Raw genomic sequence first — 20,851 nt, 5'->3', positions numbered from 1 at the left:
CAAGTTTGAGCTATTGTAACTTTGTTATTGCAGTGCCGTTAGCCTACCTGCCAGTGTAATTATTTTACGGCTGGGGAAATCCTTAAGTGCCGCATAACTTCAAGCACTGCACTGTATTTTGTGTGTGTGAGTGTGTGTGTGTGTGTGTGTGTGTGTGTGTGTGTGTGAGAGAGAGAGAGAGAGAGAGAGAATCTGATCAAAACCACACTCATAAATGGCATCCATAGTTTCTGTGGCCCAGAATCGAAACGTCCACCATGAGGTTTGGTGTCCTCATAGGATACTCGTGGTTATGGAGGTGGAAAAGGATCGAAGTAAGATGCCGTATACATTATCAAAAGCTTCATAAAGATAAACTGAAAATGTTTTTGTAACATATTTATTTTTCAATAGTTAACAACTATACAAAGTATATTCAAGGAGACATTTCTTGTTACTTGCGGAAGTTGGGCAAAAGTAATATTCTAGTCGCTGTCTATTTGACGACTTGGTTGAACCCCTTCTGCCAACTTGGATGTTGCAGACTCGATAATTGGACACATCTGAGAACAGAGTACAAGTTGTAATTGAATCAGCTCAAGGCGCACAAAACATATTAAAAGCTTTAAAGAATGAATATCCCTAAACATATAGAGAGATCAAATTAAGGCTGATGACTTCGTTGTTTTGTCCTTTAAAACAACGACCCTTTGAATTAAGTAAAACGACACAACAATTCTAAAATAAATATGATTTATAACTATACAAGAGTTACAAAACTGAATACTCGCCGACCAATCCCACTCCTTCAAAAACCAAATATTGATTATTTTGAAATAAGTATATTCTTCTTATTCTTCTTATGAAAAATGTTCAAGTGGTAAAGAATGTGAAACATGAATTACTTTCGATACATAATATTTTGCATTCCAAAAGTAGTTTCATTTGGTATGAATAAGTTTACCATTTCCTTGACACCCACACAAAATGATTTCCGATCTGCTCTTTAATATTTTCATTTGTAAGATCAAAACACCAAACCAAACCTCATGGCGCAACAGCCCGAAGGACCATGACCTACCAAGAGACCACTGCTCAGCCCGAAGACCTGCAGATTATGAGGTGTCGTGTGGTCAGCTCGACGAATCCTCTCGGTCGTTATTCTTGACTTTCCAGACCGGGGCCACCATCTCACCGTCAGATAGCTCCTCAATTGTAATCACATAGTCTGATTGGATCTCGAACCAACCCTCAGATCCAGGTAAAAATCCCTGACCTGGACGGGAGTCGAACCCGGGGCCTCCGTGTAAGAGGCAGTCACGCTACCCTTACACTGTGGGGTTGGCAAGATCGTAACACATAATTTTTACGAATAGTAGATTGGATACTGCTCAATGAAATTTCGGAGGGTGGTGTTGGTGAGTTTTCAAAATGAAAGTCTGCCACTAAAACTGCTTCGCACAAATGTAAGGAGAACTGTGCAAAGTTACTGTTTGAAAATTCACCAAACAGTTTCTGTATAGAGACACTTCGAGCATTTACTTCTTCTTCTGCTTCTTCGTTGTCTGTTCTTGGACTCTGCGCAGCGCACACTTCGAGCATTTACGTTTAATATTATCTTGCGTTGTGCGTTAGCTTCAATCAGTGTTGCCAAGTTTTAAGACTGACTCGATGGAACATATTATTCGGAAATATCGCCTTTGTAAATTAAATATGAAGATAAAATAAACAAAATATATGTATATTATACACACGTAAAAACAAGCAAATAGCAGCATAATTTTGCAAAGTGCTGAAATATTATCTTTCTTCTTTCTTTCTTTCTTTCTTTCTTTCTTTCCTAATCTGTTTACCCTCCAGGGTTGGTTTTCGCTCGGACTCAGCGAGGGATCCCACTTCTACCGCCTCAAGGGCAGAGTCCTGGAGAATGAGAATTTGGGTCGGGGATATAACTGGGAAGGATGACCATTACCTCACCCAAGAGGCCTCACCTGCTATGCTGAACAGGGGTCTTGTGGATGGGAAGATTGGAAGGGATAGACAAGGAAGAGGCAAGGAGGCGGCCGTGGCCTTAAGTTAGGTACCATCCCGGCATTTGCCTGGAGGAGAAGTGGGGAAACCACGGAAAACCACTTCCAGGATGGCTGAGGTGGGAATCGAACCCACTTCTACTCAGTTGGTCTCCCGAGAGCTGAGCCCTCGTACCACTTTTCAAATTTCGTGGCAGAGCCGAGAATCGAACCCGGGCCTCCGGTGTTGGCAGATAATCACGCTAACCATTACACCACAGAGGCGAACGCTGAAATATTATGCTTATCAAAATAACAGGCAAAATATGCATTATATGCAACATTACATCTTGTTTAAATGGTTGGAAATTTAGTAATTAACTCACATACTGTACCAAGTGAACATACTTTCTGACAGCGGAGAAGAAACACGCATTTTCATAAAATTGCTGTCCATAGAACACAGATTTCTCTCTCTGTTTCTATTTGTCTTTCTTACACACATGCAGAAACAGAGAGAAAGAGAGAGAGAGAGAGAGCTTTTATAACAATAATGGTTTTAACCTCTTTGTGGAACGCTGCAATGATCAAGTTGAGGGTACATGATGTTCTGGTAGAGATGAATGTTGCATTAGAAGACAAAACACAATATTATCAATCATTCGCAACTTTCGCCGAAGGGGAAAGAATAGCGTTCAAGCTCTCGAAGAATGGGGATATTGGATAAAGAGAGAGAAGGGTCAGGAAAGGCGCAGAAATGAAAGCTAAAGCCCGCGCAAACCTAACACGCCGATGTAGGGAAAAAACAAGAGCTGGTCGAGCGAGGCCGGAAGGAAAGATGATGGATGGTGGCCTGCCATAAATACGTAGAAACAGTGCGATACTCAGCCTATTCACAAGTTCTGAGCCCTGGAATTGAATATAGAAGGGAGGCTAAAAGGAAAATGAACGCACAGGCGAAAATAAGCTACCAAATGATCTGAAAACTTTGTTCGGATATTCATTTATATGTTTGATTAGTATTCCTTGTATTTTAAATACTACAGATTATTTTAAGGGGCACCGGAATGTCGGGGTTCTTTTGAACGTGCTAGAAAATCTACTGGAATGTGTGTCCCGCATTTAAGCACGTTTAAATGGCAACTGACGGCGCTAAATTTCAATATCAGAACCTTTAGCATAGAATTAGAGAACCTCAAACAATTTTTCAAATATTTAGTCGACGATGTACTTTTCAGAGCAATGTATTTATTATTTTGGTTTCACATATTTAGCATTTTTTTGATCAAAGTATCATTCATCATTTGAAGATAATATAGCAACGAGATGGTAAAGTTTCTGCAAGTGATTTAAATCAAGTACAGAGATAGAAAGGATACCTACAATCTGAACAACAATCAGAATTCAATGATAAGAATCTATGAAAATAGCGAGGAAGGGCTGTAGGGTATTTTCCCACCGCCCTCACTCTTTAAATGTTGTTTGTACACCCCTTAGTGTTCCTGGCCTTTCCTGACCCTTTCCATACATATTCATTATTGTTATGCCCCTCATCGTTCAGTCAGCAAACCTCTGTGAATTAACTGAACGCCTCCACAATCCTCTATTTGCAACTAGCATTGAGGCCTCGTTCAGTGCCATACTTCTCCTCATTAGATAATTAAAAACCGAGTCTAACCATCGTCGACTCGGTCTCCCTCCAGTTATCTTACCATCCATGGACGAAACCATTATTCTCCTATCTTGTCTCACATGACCCCACCAACGTAGCCAGTTTATAAGTACAGTTCATCCATCAAGTTTATTCCTAAATAGCTCTTATCTCCTCATTTGGAATACCCTCCTGCCATTGTTCCGAATTGTTTGTGCCAGCAATCACTTTCTCGCTAATTTCTTGTACATTACTTCCAGCTTTTGAATAAGATATCCCGAGTCCACATTTCACGCGCGTCATGCTTATGGAAACATAAGTCTAAAAGAGAGAATGGAATGAGGTCGAGTGATGCAAGAAATACCAGATTAGGAAGTCTTGAAAGAAGCAGTACAATAATGACATGGTGGAGGTGAGAAGGATATAAAATGCCGGTTAGCCCAAGCTAGGAAAGCCTTTCGTAAGAAATAGATTTATTCACTTCAAAAATGAACATGCATACCTATTAGAAAGGTGTTTTCGAGGGCTTCTGCGTGTTGTATGGAAGTGAAACATGGACAGCGGCTGGTGCAGAAAGAAACAGAACAGAAGTCTTTGAAATGTCAAGCTACAGTACAATAGGGAAGGTAAGATGAGTGTATCGGATCACAAATGACGATACAGTGAATTCAGTTATTGAGAGAAGAATGATTTGGTGAAATTCGGCCAGAAGAAGAGATGTTCCTTTGGTAGTGTTTTAACGTCGCATTAACTCAGATTTTCACGACGACCGAGTAGAAAAGAGGAAGGAAGCGACCATGGCCTTAATTAAGGTGCAGCCCCCAATGTAAAAATGGGAAACTACGGAAAACAATCTTCAGGCCTGGTGGGATTCAAACCCACTATCTCCCGAATTTAAGCTAATAATTGCACGGATCTTACCGTGCAACCAGCTCACTCGGTAGAAGAAGATGCATACTGAGACACCTAGGAGTTGTTCAGTTTTTTTTTTGGGGGGGGGGGAGAGAGAGGGGGGAATGTACGGGTTAAGAATGTCAGAGTGAAACCCAGAGGTGGATTTATGCTGTAATATAGGCCCATTTGGCACGTCCCTACGGGTGGCGACGTTAGAGGGCGATAAATTTTGGTAAATACTAATTTTTGTTAATTTCTACAATAGTACTTTTGTATATTTACGTTTAGAAGTAATTTGGTTAATTTTTCGCTATTAATTCTTAGAAAAATACAACTCCTGTGTGGTCTTACAGCCAAGGATCATACATTTAATACTTGTCACCCTCATCGCCTTTCAATATGACAATTCTTTTTTCTTGATATATCACTACTGGTAAAAGGTATCTCGGTGTCCCCTTCTTTGCTAACCACCTGTATGAAACTAGTCCTGTAGAGGAGCTAATTGTTTCACTTTTACAGGTTGTACATTTTCTTGGGAAGTTCGGAGACCTTGGTGTGACGGAAGCATTATCCTATCATAATACATCATTCCTGTATTGTTTGATTGGGGGCTAAAGAAGAACTATGGTTGGTTGGTTAGTTTATTTTCATCTTTAAGTTATCAGATTCCAAACACTTTGCTTTTGCATAGTCTAATATTTTAAATGTTACTTTTATGGTGTGCTATATCGTATAGTTATTTCAAATACTGGATTATCGTTTTTTATTGGTAGAGGGCATTTAAAATGTATGCTTCGGGACGCAGAAATGTTAAATTCGCCACTGGGAGGCCGAGACATCAATATGACAGATATTGGATGGAATAGTTAAGGAGATATGAAAAGGTTAGCACAAATAAAATAGCGTATGGCTTTTAGTGCCGAGAGTGTCTGAGGACATGTTCGGCTCGCCAGATGCAGGTCTTTCGATATGACGCACGTAGGCGACCTGCGCGTCACGATGAGGATGAAATGATGATTAAGACGGCACATACACCCAGCCCCCGTGCCAGAGAAATTAACCAATGGTGGTTAAAATTCCCGACCCTGCCAGGAATCGAACCCGGGACCCCTGTGACCAAAAACCAGCACGCTAACCATATAGCCATGTAGCTGGGCAGGTCATCGCAAGATAGGCTGACACGGAGAGTTGCATCAAGTGTATGGACTAATGTTCCAAACAACAAGATGTTCTTGCGTTACACTATCGTTCGGCAAAAGGTTAAGCGAGAATGTAGTTTTGTACTTGACAACCTTCACACACTCTGAACGGTCATTTTGTGGTTCATTGGGCGCTGACCCACTCCGCGCTTCCCGTTCTATCACTACTTCCTACTAAAGCACACATACCGGTCACTGACCTCGCATCAAGCCCGCTAAACATTCACTGGCCGGACTATCGCAATCGCAATCTCGCTTTATTTACTGTGAACTTTCACTACACCATCGAGATATTTCCCTACATGTTTGAGGTTTATATACGGTAAATCTTTTTTTCTGTCCGCCTCTGTGATGTAGTGGATAGCGTGATTAGCTGCCACCCCCGGAGATCCGGGTTCGATTCCCAGCTCTGCCACGAAATTTGAAAAGTGGTACGAGGGCTGGAACGGGGTCCACTCAGCCTCGGGAGGTCAACTGAGTAGAGGTGGGTTCGATTCCCACCTCAGCCATCCTCGAAGTGGTTTTCCGTGGTTTCCCCCTTCACCTCCAGGCGAATGCCGGGATGGTACCTAACTTAAGGCCACGGCCGCTTCCTTCCCTCATCCTTGCCTATCCCTTCCAATCTTCCCATCCCCCTACAAGGCCCCTGTTCACCATAGCAGGTGAGGCCGCCTGGGCGAGGTACTGGTCATACTCCCCAGTTGTATCCCCCGACCAAGAGTCTGAAGCTCCAGGACACTGCCCTTGAGGCGGTAGAGATGGGATCCCTCGCTGAGTCCGAGGGAAAAACCGAACCTGGAGGGTAAACAGATGATGATGATGATGATGAAATCTTTTTTCTTCCAAAAGAGCTCATATGTTCACGGAAGCAGGAAGTTAATAAGTAAAATGGACATACAAGTTCAGTTGATTAATTCATTAGCCGTCTTCTCTGTTATGTATTTTGGCCGATCATTGTCAGTTCAATGACAAACATTACCTTTCAAATATGCTAGTGGGTTATATACCGACGTGTGGCCTCCGGAAAGGTCTAGTGCAGGTCTTTCGAGTTGACCCTTTATAGGCGACTTGCGCGTCTGTGAGAATAGGGCTAATAATAATGTTATTTGCTTTACGCCCCACTAACTACTTTTACGGTTTTCGGAGACGCCGAGGTGCCGGAATTTAGTCCCTCAGGAGTTCTCTTACGTGTCTGTAAATCTACCGACACGAGGCTGACGTATTTGAGCACCTTCAAATATCACCGGACTGAGCCAGGATCAAACCTGCCACGACTCAGCCCAACTATGATGAATTCTAATGCTGAAGACGGCACACACACACACACACACACACACACACACACACACACCCTGACTCCCGAGCTACTAGAATTAACCAATGAATGTTAAAATCCCCTATGCGGCCGGGAATCGAATCCGGAACCTCTTGGACCAAAGGCCAGCATGCTAAACATTATGTTATTATGTTATTCATAATTAACAAATCACCTATCAGTTATTAACCTTGAACAGGATAAGTTCGGAGTAATTTCGCTGGATATATATTTAATGGCGTGTGGCCGCGGGGTAGGTGTGGTGCAGGTCTTTTGATTTGACTCCCTTAGGTGACCTGCGCGTCGTGATGAGGATGAAATGATAATGAAGACGACACATACAGCCACATATGGCCAGGAGAATTAACCAATTATGGTTAAAATTCCCGACTCTGCCGGGAATCAAACCCGGGAACCCTCTGACAAAAAGCCTGCACGCTAACCATTTAGCCATGGAGCCAGACATTTCGCTGGATGAAGCTGTACGTATAAACCGGCTTCAGTGTTGGGGTCACATGAAGTGAATGGAGGAAGATACTTATCTAGAAGAAATATGGGGTGATATGCAGTAACGGCGATTGGGAGTTAGAAGTAGGGGGGCAAAAAATGTATAGACAACTAAATAAACCCGATTTTAAGGGATAAAGGAGGGAGGGAGTGTTGGGTGGAGGACATAACATATTTTTTTAAAGCTGCAAACTGGTATTTTTAATGCTGTCTGAGCTAATTTCTACAGTAACGTAAAGGTTGAGTCTACCAAATATAGTGCGGTAATGCTAGTACTATAGGCCTCCAATAAAACTCTGCCTGCTGTCATTTCTTGATTGATGCAGTACTTTTGCATCCATCTCTTGGCACAGTCCAGAGCAAAGTGTAGCTTCCACCGAAGTCCCAGTCTCATCCATGGCTGTGACAATATGGAAGCTGCTGGGGTATGGGTGGTGCTGAGTAATGACATTCAGAGCACGACTAGTGCATCTGGGTGTTATGAAAGGTGTTGCTCATAGGGTTAGTCGTGCTGCAGTAGCACTTTCTGGCCCAGTCGGGAAAGCAATGGCAAACTACCTCACTCCTCATCTTGCCTAGTACGCCTCATTTTGGTGCTACCGTTGGTTTTTTGTGGTTTTCCTATAGCTGCATAGCCTTTGGGGGTGCTGGTTGAGAATCCAATCAGCCACTGGGCTGATGGCCTAACAGACAGACAGATAGACAGACAGGCAGACAATAAAACTTCTACCAAAGGGACAATAATTACACATGGATTACAGTTAAATAGAAGTACGACATGATTATACAATTAAAAATTAATTTAGTATTGGACTACACACTAACAAAGTAACAGACACTAGGTAGAATTACACAGACACATTTACTGAGTGAGACTGCCAGACTGACGAAAACGCGCGGCAAGCGGGTGAATCATACCTTTGTGTCTATGACCTTGGGAAAATATATACAGATACTCCTACTACTCTTTCTCACAGCACATACTAGCGCTGTTAACGGAGCGGTTGTTTACGGAGCGGAGGCTCCGGGCGCTTTCAATCGTTTGCCTCCGGAGAACCTCCGATTGAATTGCAAGCGCGTAGTTTGAACTTGGCACGGGAGAAATGAACGAGCATTTGTACAGGAATTTATAACTTGTCGCTATTAATGTGAAAAACTACGCCCCTCCGTTAATACTTCAGTTATTTGGCGATATTACAAATAGGCCTAGCATTCTTACGTACAGACATAATAATTATGTAACAGAACCTCCGATTGAATGACAAGCGCGTAGTGTGAACTTGGTACGGGAGAAATGGAAGAGCATTTTCTCAGGAATTTAAAACTTGTCGCTACTATTGTGCGAAACTAGGCCCCTCAGTTAATACCTTAACTATTTATCAATATTACACATAGCATTATTATGTACAAACATAATTATGTATTTTCTTAAATATAAACATGTTATAATTTAGGCCTTGTCCGTGACTGTAAATTACTTCGTTATGAAATAATTAATACTATTATCATTGCATGCCGGGCTGAGTGGCTCGGACGTTTGAGGCATTGGCTTTCTGACCCCAACTTCGCAGGTTCGATTCTGGCTCAGTCCGGTGATATTTGAAGATGCTCAAATTCGTCTGCCTCGTGTTGGTAGATTTAATTACACGTAAAAGAACTCCTGCGTAACCAAATTCTGGCATCACGGCGTCCCCGAAAACCTTATAAGTAGTTAGTGGGACGTAAAGCCAATATTATTATTATTATTATTATTATTATTATTATTATTATTATTATTATTATTATTATTATTATTAGCTGATGTACCCGTGCTTCGCTACGGGATTCTCAGAAAGACTGACTTGGTGGTTTTCCTAACTGAATTCAACATAGGTCATTACAAAAACGTCAGTAGGAATGTAGCGATTGAAAGCAATGTTATCATATAAAATACTCGATCAAATGAAAAACCGCACACTTTCTCACTTTCAACGAACAGTACTACGGTGCCGATCTAAGAGTCCAAAGTTCCAGAACTTGAATAACCAGGTCGCAGACTGCCGTGACCACTCCTCTGTCATTATTTCGTTAAATATGCACACTACTCATTCCAATCAGTGGCTCAGAGTAGGGATTTTATAGCTCGAATACAATGACGAACCAGTGTGTTACGTACCAGATATATCAGAAAATGTATGAACCAGAGGAATGGCATGCTAAAGAAGAAAGTTATCTTACACCCCAGCTACTTCCCACCAATATACAGGCAGGCTGTTACAGTCGGTACGACCAAGCGAGTTGGCCGTGTGGTTACGGGCGCGCAGCTGTGAGATTGCATCCGGGAGATAGTGGATTCGAACCCCATTGCCGGCAACCCTGAAGATGGTATTCGGGAGATGATGGGTTCGAGCCCCACTGTCGGCAGCCCTGACGATGGTTCTCCGTGGTTTCCCATTTTCACTCCAGGCAAATGCCGGGACTGTACCTTAATTAAAGCCACGGCCGCTTCCTTCCACTTCCTAGACCTTTCCTATCCCATCGTCGCATAAGACCTATTTGTGTCGGTGCGACGTAAAACAACTAGCAAAGAAAAAAAAAACATTGAATGACAAGCGCGTAGTGTGAACTTCATACGGGAGGAATGAACGAGCATTTTCACAGGAATTTATGACGTCGCTGTTTTTGCGCGAAACTACACTCCTTCTTTAACTTTTTTTAATGCTATTTGTTCGGGGCGTCGACCTATGAAGATCCTTTGCCCCTATTTGCACCATATATGAGGAAACCTGCGTGTATTATGTAAATGGCGGTAGGGTAAAGTGCTGAATGCAAGGAAAGGAACGTTAAGGATGACACAAACACCCAGTCCCCAGGCCAGGAATATTAATAAAATACAATTAAAAAACTGACCTGGCCGGGAATCGAACCCAGGGCCGCCAGGTGACAGGCGGACGCGCTGCCACCTACAACGCAAGACCAGTGGTTAGTAGTCATTTGTGCCATGTTTTACAGAGCAGCATTTACAGATTTGAACCGCTTGAACTCCTCCCTCCGTTCGTAAATAATCATTCCTTACTTCTGCCACGTCTTTCACGTGTTTTACATATGTCCAGAAATTAAAAACGAATTCAAATTTAACTTGAAATTACTGTATTCTAGCGCCAATATAATGGGAATATTTCCATAATAATGATAATAATAATAATGAACGAACCACTGTGTACGTTCTGCACAGGTAGGGTCTGTACTTTTCTGAGGAACAACTGAACCTATTAAGATATATTGTTTGTTGTATCTACAGGGTTTATACCTACAGGTATATGGGGTATGTATTATATGTCGATATAATTGCATTTTCTTGATAACAAATGAGAGAATGCATTAATTATTCTAAATGACTACACGTTCTTTGTTAAGGGGTATTGTATGGAATATCGGTGATATAAATCAATTTTTGATTATGTAGGTAACGATTTTTATAGGGCGCCTACATTCATGGACGTAAGTTTGAAATTACAGCCCACTAAGTCCTTACACTCGGAGCTACTGTTGCGAATAGAGCTGGGAACGGAGCAGTTGCTCCTATGATTGCAATCGGTAGTGCGAGTGAGCGCTCCCTCCGATATTCTCCGGTAGTCAACTGTTGCTGGGAAACCAATCGGTGCTTCGGCACGCGAGCGGAGGGCGAGCGGAGGACGGAGCAACAGTACTGAATGTGTGCCTCGCTTGCCGTTCCATCCGTGGTGCGCAACGGATGTGCTAGCGACATAGTAAATACTGCTTTATAAGTATGACGAAGGAGAATATGGGAAATATATACATTCTCATTTATCGTTCGTGGTCCATTTGTCGATTACTTTTGTAAAAATTTGCTTTACGTCATGCCGTCTTATGACGACGATGTGATAGGAACGGCTAAGGAGAGTAATTTCTAGGCGTGAAAATGGAAAACGACGTAAAACCATCTTCAGAGCTGCCGACAGTGGGGTTCGAACCCACTTTCATCCGGAAGATAGTGGGATCGAATCCCACTGTCGGCTGCCTTGAAGATGGTTTTCCGTGGTTTCCCACTTCTCCTCCAGGAAAATGCCGGGATGGTACCTAACTGAAGGCCACGGCCGCTTCGTTCCCACTCCCAAACCTTCCCTATCCCATCGTCGCCATAAGACTTATCTGTGTCGGTGCGACATAAAACAAAACCCAAAGTCTCACGCTCCAGGACACTGTCCTTGAGGCGGTATAGGTGGGATCCCTCTCTGCGTCCGAGGGAACACCCAACCCTGGAGGGTAAATTGATGGAATTATTATTATTATTATTATTATTATTATTATTATTATTATTATTATTATTATTATTATTATTATTATTATTATTGTACTCCCATAACCACTTCTGTGGTTTTTTGTGACGTTAAGGTGCCGACATTTTGTCCCACAGGAGTTCTTTCATGTGCCGGTTCAGTAGCGGCGATTAGGGGGAGGGGCGAGAGGGGACAGTCGCCCCCCTACTTTGTGGAGAAAACTTTGCATTTGTATTCCGTTTTAGCTGGATGAAACAAGGTATTATAGGAATTATTAAAACAAGCAATTTGTACAAGCCCTGTTGTCTTATCAGCTAATTATTTGCTTTAATTAATAACGAAATTATTAGCGGAAATAGGCAACAAAGTCGTTCACGCGGTTAACCGATTTGTATAGCGCCACAGCGAGTACTGTAGTGGAGACTTTGTATGTGCTGTGAGGAAGGGTACGCGTGCATTCGTTAGTCTGGCAGTCTATTTAGTGTCAGTTAGTGTTTTTTTTTTTAGTTTGTAGTCAAATACTAAATGATTTTAATTATATAATCACGCCGTACGTCTATTTAATTGTAATACATGTGTAATATTGTTCCTCTCGTGAAAGTTTTATTGTATAGTATTGAATCAAAATCTCAAATAAATATTATCAACACAGGTAAGTTGGTAGGCTGAGAATCTTTACCTCTCTGTCGAAATTCCATTTAGTAGCTTTTTTTTTTCAGTTTTAATGTATAACGTATATACCCCCCCCCCCGCTATATCCCACAAACTGGGGTACTTTGTTGTCTTTACATTCCCCCCCCCCTACTTCTAATTCCCAATCGCCGCTACTGCCGGTACACCTGACCACCTTCAGGTACCGCCGAGCAAAGTCGGAATTGAAACCGCAAGCTTGAGCTCAGAAGGCCAGCGCTCTACCGTCTGAACTACTCAGCCCGGTACAGCATATAACCAGTTTCAATCAGTTCGTACTCTTCAGTAAAAATTGAAATGGCGTATTACTTTTAGTGCCGAGAGTGTCTGAGGACAAGTTCGGCTCACTAGATGCAGGTCCTTTGATTTGACGTCTTTAGGCGATCTGCGCGTTGTGATGTGGATGAAATGATGATGAAGACGACACATACACCCAGTTCCAGCGCCAGCGAAATTAGCCAATTAAGGTCACAATTCCCGAACCTGCCGGGAATCGAACCCGGGACCCCTGTGACCAAAGGCCAGCACGCTAACCATTTAGCCATGGAGCCGGATGTACTGTTCCGTAATAAATGAGCTACGAGTATAATTAATGTAAGAACATCGTATATAATACATGTTTACATGCAATGGAATATAATTACCACTTAAACTATTTTACTACCAGTATTAACAATTTTGTTTACGCATTTGCAACGGTATAATATATGCCAATATTCAATCTACAGTATTCTATCCACCTGCACCTATTGCAAACTGAACGTCAGCAGATCAAAATCTGTTATTCATAACGTAACAAATAATGCGGCGATCTTGAAACGACTACATCATTTGAATGACAAACGTAGGGGAACACATGCATCTGTGGAATTAGTACTGAAATCTAAATTGTAATTCCTCCCAAGATCACCGTTGCAACATTGCCCACATCAAAGCATTTGAATTTTCCGCCAGTGAATTCAATCGGAGGACTACCGGAGGTCTCCGGAAGAGCGCTGTAATCGTATTATCCGATTCAATCAACAGGAGGTCCGTCTCCTCTTCACAGCGCTAGCACATACTACCCGTTGCTGCATTTTACGAATCGGTTAGCCGCAACGAGCATTTTTTTGCGAATTTCCGCGAAGTATTTTTTATAATAATTAAATTAAAGGAAGGAATTAGGTGAAAAACAATAGGGATTGTACAAATTGCTTTTTTTAAAATAATTTCTAGTTTCAGACGATCTTTAGTAACTTTTAGGTTTTTCAGTCTGTTCGAAACTTAAAGAAGTCAGGTGGCTAAAATAGAATAAAATGTATTTTTTCTCCACAAGGTGGGGGTCTACCCCTCGTCCCCCCTCCCTAATCGCCGCTACAATGGTGATATGCATACAAGTGAAGTGCTTACTCGGAGTTCCTACTCGCTAGTGGAAGAGGGGAAACACCTCCGCACTGGTCGCTCGTGTGCAGAACAAATATTCAACTTGAAGGCAACATTTAAATACAAAGCACTGAGTAGAGCTGGGAACGGTAGGAGCGGAGCGGAACAGTTGTTTCCGCTCGTCCTCCGGAGACCTCCGGTAGTCCTCCGATTGAATTCACTGGCGGAAAATTCAAATGCTTTAATGTGGGCAATGTAGTAACGGAAGTCTTAGGAGGAATTACAATTTAGATTTCATTATTAATTCCACAGATGCATGTGTTCCCATACGCTTGTCGTTCAAATGCTGTAGTCGTTTCAAGATCGCCGCATTATTTGTTACGCTATGAATAACAGATTTTGATCAGCTGACATTCAGTTTGCAATTGGTACAGGTGGATTGAATATTGGCATATGTTATACCGCTGCAAATGCATTTACAATATTATTAATAGTAAAAAACTTTAAGTAATAATTATATTCTATTGCATGTAAACATGTATTATATACGATGCTCTTACATTAATTATACTCGTAGCTCATTTATTACGGAAGAGTACACCCGGCTCCATGGCTAGATGGTTAGCGTGCTGGCCTTTGGTCACAGGGGTCCCGCGTTCGATTCCCGGCAGGGTCAGGAATTTTAACCGTAATTGGTTAATTTCGCTGGTACTGGAGCTGGGTGTATGTGTCGTCTTCATCATCATTTTATCCTCATAACAACGCGCAGATCGCCTACGGGCTTCAAATCATAAGACCTGCATCTGGTGAGCCGAACTTGTCCTCGGACACTCCCGGCACTAAAAGTCATACGCCATTTCAATTTTTACTGAAGAGTACGAACTGTTTGGAACTGGTTATGTGCTGTACCGGGCTGAGTAGTTCAGACGGTAGAGCCTTCTGAGCTCAAGCTTGCGGTTTCAATTCCGACTTTGCTCGACGGTACTTGAAGGTGGTCACATACGAGAGTCTCATGTCGGCAGGTGTACCGGCCACATGAAAGAACTCCTGTGAGAAAAAATGCCGGCATCTTAGCGTCGCACAAAACCACAGAAGTGGTTATGGGAGTACAATAATAATAGTAATAATAATAATAATAATAATAATAATAATAATAATAATAATAATAATAATCTTTCTATCAATTCACCCTCCATTGTTGGGTGTTCCCTCGGACTCAGAGAGGGATCCCACTTATACCGCCTCAAGGACAGTGTACTGGAGTGTGAGACTTTGGGTCGGGGATACGTTGTTTGTTTTGTTTTACGTCGCACCGCCACAGATAGGTCTTGTGGCGACGATGGTATAGGGAAGGCCTGGGAGTGGGAAGGAAGCGGCCGTGGCCTTCACTAAGGTACCATCCCGGCATTTGTCTGGTGAAGTTGGAAACCACGGAAAACCATCTTCAGAGCTGCTGACGGTGGGATTCGAACCCACTATCTCCAGGATGAAAGTGGGTTCGAACCCCACTGTCGGCAGCCCTGAAGATGGTTTTACATCATTTTCCATTTTCACGCCTAGAAATTGCTCTCCTTAGCCGTTCCTATCACATCGTCGCCATAAGACGGCATGACGTAAAGCAAATTGTTACAAAAGTAATCGACAAATGAAACACGAACGATAAATGAGAATGTGTATATTTCATGTATTCGCCTTCACCGTACTTATAAAGCAGTATTTGTCGCTACCACATCCGTTGCGCACCACTACTGGAACTGCAAGCTAGCACACATTCAGTACTGTTCCTCCGTCCTCCGCTCGCCCACCGAAAACACCGATTGGTTTCCAAGCAACAGTTTACTACCAGAGAATACCGGAGGGAGCGCTGCACTCGCACTACCGATTGCAATCGTAGGAGCAACTGCTCCGTTTCCCAGCTCTACGTCCAATGACGAGCCGATGTAATCTCAGATGAAACTGTGGAACATGACATAGCTAAGACGAAGACAGACTGGCTAGAGCTGAGAACGGTAAGAGCGGAGCGGATCAATTGTTTTCGCTCTTCCTCTGGAGACCTCCGGTAATCCTCCGATTGAATTCACTGGCGGAAAAGTCAAATGCTTTAATGTGGGCAATGTAGTAACGGTGATCTTGGGTGGAATTACAATTTAGGTTTCAGTACTAAGTCCACAGGTGCATGAGTTTTCTACATTTGTCATTCAAATGCTGTAGTCGTTTCAAGATTGCCTCATTATTTGTTACGCTATGAATAACAGATTTTGATCTGTTGAAATTCAGTTTGCGTTCGCCCCTGTGGTGTAGTGGTTAGTGTGATTAGCTGCCACCCCCGGAGGCCCGGGTTCAATTCCTGGCTCTGCCACGAAATTTGAAAAGTGGTACGAGGGCTGGAACGGGGTCCACTCAGCCTCGGGAGGTCAACTGAGTAGAGGTGGGTTAGATTCCCACCTTAGCCGTCCTGGAAGTGGTTTTCCGTGGTTTCCCACTTCTCCTCCAGGCGAATGCCGGGATGGTACCTAACATAAGGCCACGGCCGCTTCCTTCCCTCTTCTTTGCCTATCCCTTCCAATCTTCCCATCCCTCCACAAGGCCCCTGTTCAGCATAGCAGGTGAGGCCGCCTGGGCGAGGTACTGGTCATTCTCCCCAGTTGTATCCCCGACCAAGAGTCTGAAGCTCCAGGACACTGCCCTTGAGGCGGTAGAGGTGGGATCCCTCGCTGTGTCCGAGGGAAAAGCCGCCCTGGAGGGTAAACAGATGATGATGATGATGATGATGATGATGATGATGATGATGATGATGATGATGAATTTCAAAAATGCCATACATCAGACGGTCTTCGTGGCATTTGTGGTACAAATTGCTATAAAAATTTATTAAATTCCTTTAAATATTTAAAAAAATTAATACCATCTAAAATGGGATTAAATATCAAACTAATACCATAATTATTTTCTAATATACTTTGCATTATCTACAAAACACAACAAGCAGAGGAAATATAGACGCAAATTTAATAAGCACAGACTGAATACCGGTACAATACACTTACAAGGGGAGGCCACGACGTTCGGATCAAGGACTACCTTCAAACTTTGTAGAGATTTAGTAGTCCATTAGGACAACATAATTTGCAAGTAGTAAGGCGTACTACTAAGGCGTTCTCGAGAAAACCGCAAGATAAAATTTTCGTGTCGAATATGCACCGGTGCGTTGGGGTCACGAACACGAAACGGCGGTGGTCGAGTGGTTAGCGTTCAAGCTCCGTAATCACTGGTTCGAGTCCCGCTTCTCGCTTTGTTTTTCAACACTGGTCATTTTCTTTAAAATGCTATTTGTTCGGGGCGTCGATCCATGTGGATCTTTTGCCCCTACTGGCACCATATTGTATGAACCTGCGTGTAATTGGAATGGCTGTAGTGTGGAATGTTGTGTGTGAGGAAAGGAAGATTAAGGACATCAAAAACACCCAGTCCCAAGGCCAGGGATACTAATCATTACAATTTAAAAAAACCTGACCCGACTGTGAATCGAACCCGAGGCCGCCGATTGATAGGCGGACGCGTTGCTCCATACACTGCGGGGCGAACAACACTGTTCAGAGTTCAAAGGAAATATAATGAAAAGGGTGTATTCTATTTACATGGACTTTTATCGGATATATATTATTATTAAACACTAACGATAAATGAGAATGTATATATTTCATATATTCGCCTTCTTCACACTAACAAAGCAGTTTTTACTACGTCGCTACCACATCCGTTGCGCTCCGCTACTGGAAATGCAAAGCAGTACATATTCAGTACTGTTCCTCCGTCCTCCGCTCGCCCACCGAAAACACCGATTGGTTTCCAAGAAACAGTTTACTACCGGAGAATACCGGAGGGAGCGCTGCACTCGCAGTACCGATTGCAATCATAGGAGCAACTGCTCCGTTCCCAGCTCTAGCACTGAGGAACAAACCGGTCATCTGCATTTTTGTTGACTTCAGGAAAGCGTACGACTCGGTTGATCGACAGTCTTCTCTTCGTTATTCTTGAATAACTGAGGCTTGACTACAAGACCCTCAACCTCATCAAGGCAAGACCCACTGACACTATCTCCAAAGTTAAATTCATGGGGGGAGATCTCTGAACCATTCCCGATTAAAACTGGCGTCCGACAAGGTGACGGCCATCTCCGCTCCTTTTCAACCTCGTCCTAGACAATGTCATCCGTGAGTGGGAGAAGGCATTGAAGGACATGGGATACTGGCGCCCCATATGACTTGGACGACCCAAAGACGGTATTGAGATATCCTGCCTCGCTTTTGCAGATGGCGTATGGCTTTTAGTGCCGGGAGAACCCAGGACGGATTCGGCTGGCCAGGTGCATGTCTTTTGATTTGACTCCCGTAGGCGACCTGCACGTCGTGATGAGGATGAAATGATGATGAAGACAACACATACACCCAGCCCCCATGCCAGGGAAATTAACCAATGATGGTTAAAATTGCCGACTCTGCCGGGAATCGAACCCGGGACCCCTGTGACCAAAGGCCAGCACGCTAACCATTTAGCCATGGAGCCGGACGCTTTTGCAGATGCTTGGCCATACTGACAGATGATGTAGTCACAGCCGTCAAACAAATTGAAACCCTTAGCGAATGTGCTGGAAAATTTGGCCTACAAATTTCCTTTGAAAAGACCAAGTTCTTCTGCTCAAAACTTGACATCCAAAATTTGAACACGACATATGGGCAAATCAACCGAGTACCACGCTTCAAGTACTTGGGGGAAATACTTGAACCAACAGGAGGCGAAAAGGCTGCCCAGAAAATTCGCCTATGAAAACTTCGGAAAGCATACGGTAGAGTTCACCAAACCAAACCAAACCAAACCCCATGGCACTACAGCCCTTGAAGGGCCTTGGCCTACCAAGCGACCGCTGCTCAGCCCGAAGGCCTGCAGATTACGAGGTGTCGTGTGGTCAGCACGACGAATCCTCTCGGCCGTTATTCTTGGCTTTCGAGACCGGGCTCGCTATCTCACCGTCAGATAGCTCCTCAATTCTAATCCCATAGGCTGAGTGGACCTTGAACCAGCCCTCAGGTCCAGGTAAAAATCCCTGACCTGGCCGGGAATCAAACCCGGGACCTCCGGGTAAGAGGCAGGTACGCTACCCCTACACCACGGGGCCGGCGGTAGAGTTCACAACATATACAAACGGGAAAAGTGACCTAGAAAACATTTTAAAAGAATGTATTAACATAGCACTACAGCACTTGAAGGGCCTTGGCCTACCAAGCGACCGCTGCTCAGCCCGAAGGCCTGCAGATTACGAGGTGTCGTGTGGTCAGCACGACGAATCCTCTCGGCCGTTATTCTTGGCTTTCGAGACCGGGCTCGCTATCTCACCGTCAGATAGCTCCTCAATTCTAATCCCATAGGCTGAGTGGACCTCGAACCAGCCCTCAGGTCCAGGTAAAAATCCCTGACCTGGCCGGGAATCGAACCCGGGGCCTCCGGGTAAGAGGCAGGCACGCTACCTCTACAATACGGGGCCGGCAAAAAGAAGAATCCTGAGGAAAATTCTCGAACCCCGAAAAACAAAAGATGGTTATAGACTGAGATCACGCAAAGCGACAGAAGAGCTTTGCAACATTGCAGCAGACATCCGCAAAAGACGTCTGATATTTGATGGACACGTTCGCAGACTGCCGGCAAGTAGACTGACACACAAGGTTCTCACCTATATAGAACATCTAAAAAATATTCCATGGGTACTGGAAGTTTTTTTTTTTTTTTTTTTTTTTTTTTGCTAGGGGCTTTACGTCGCACCGACACAGATAGGTAGATAGATAGATAGCCCGTTAGAGGATAGATCCTGAGCTGGACTATGTGTAAGTAGGGTAGCATCCTGCTTCATGAATTTACCGAGCTCAGAACATTTTCAGCAAGCCTCGGACCTATGGAAGTAACGGATTCCTACTCTCATTTGACAGGCGAGGGACTTCTTGGAAACAACTTGGCAAACGAAATGGAATTCGATGGGAAACTGTCAATATTAATGGGGCTTATGGAAGAAAGTAAGTAGAACTGGCTGAGTCAGCAAAGAGGATGCATCTGGATGTACTTGGAGTAAGTGATATTCGGGTAAGGGGAGGTAACGAGGAAGAGATAGGAGATTATGAAGTGTACTTGACGGGTGTTAGAAAGGGAAGGGCAGAGTCTGGGGTAGGGCTCATTATCAGGAATACCATTGCACGCAACATAGGTTCTGTTGGGCACGTAAATGAGCGAATGATGTGGGTAGATTTGTCAGTTGGAGGAATTAGGACTAGAATTGTGTCCGTGTATTCACCATGTGAGGGTGCAGATGAGGATGGAGTTGACAAGTTTTATGAAGCATTGAGTGACGTCGTAGTCAGGGTCAATAGCAAGGATAGCATAGTGCTAAAGGGCGATTTCAATGCGAGAGTTGGAAAGAGAACTGAAGGATACGAAAGGGTTATTGCTAAATGTGGGGAATCTATGGAAGCTGATAGGAATGGGAAGCGTTTGCTGGACTTGTGTGCTAGTATGGGTTTAGCAGTTACAAATACTTCTTCAAGCATTAGGCTATTCACCACTACTAATGGGAGGCGAGGGGTACCAGATCCATAATAGACTATATCTTAACCGACTTCGAATTCAGGAAATTTGTTAGGAATGTACGGGTTATTCGGGGATTTTTCGATGATACAGACTACTATCTGATCTGTAGTGAACTAAGTATCGCTAGGCCTAGTATAGAGAAAGTGAAATCTGTCTGCAAACGAATAAAGGGTAGAAAATCTCCAGGACGAAGAAATTAGACAGAAGTACATGGATATGATTAGTGAGAAGTTTTGAACAGTGGACAGTAAGCAGGTTCAGGATTTAGAAAGAGAATTGGTGGCATACAGGGATGCTATAGTAGAAACAGCAAGGGAATGCCTAGGAGCGAC

The 20,851-nt window shown here is 43.5% G+C and overlaps 1 protein-coding gene across 2 annotated transcripts in view; it reads right to left on the bottom strand.

Annotated features, from left to right (window-relative positions):
- Nucleotides 1-406: 406 nt before the first annotated feature.
- The window catches only part of LOC136878889 (vascular endothelial growth factor A), a 240,282-nt gene continuing 219,837 nt past the window's right edge, over nt 407-20,851 (bottom strand). For both annotated transcript variants that reach the window (XM_068228991.1, XM_067152474.2), the window contains exon 7: nt 407-542. In XM_068228991.1, the coding sequence (XP_068085092.1) occupies nt 476-542 (67 nt within the window). In that variant the 3' untranslated portion in view covers nt 407-475. The remainder of the gene's footprint in view (nt 543-20,851) is intronic.

The sequence above is a fragment of the Anabrus simplex genome, chromosome 1 (genome assembly GCF_040414725.1).
Source record: "Anabrus simplex isolate iqAnaSimp1 chromosome 1, ASM4041472v1, whole genome shotgun sequence".
Classification (NCBI taxonomy): domain Eukaryota; kingdom Metazoa; phylum Arthropoda; class Insecta; order Orthoptera; family Tettigoniidae; genus Anabrus; species Anabrus simplex.
This window is presented reverse-complemented; position numbering and strand designations above follow the sequence as displayed.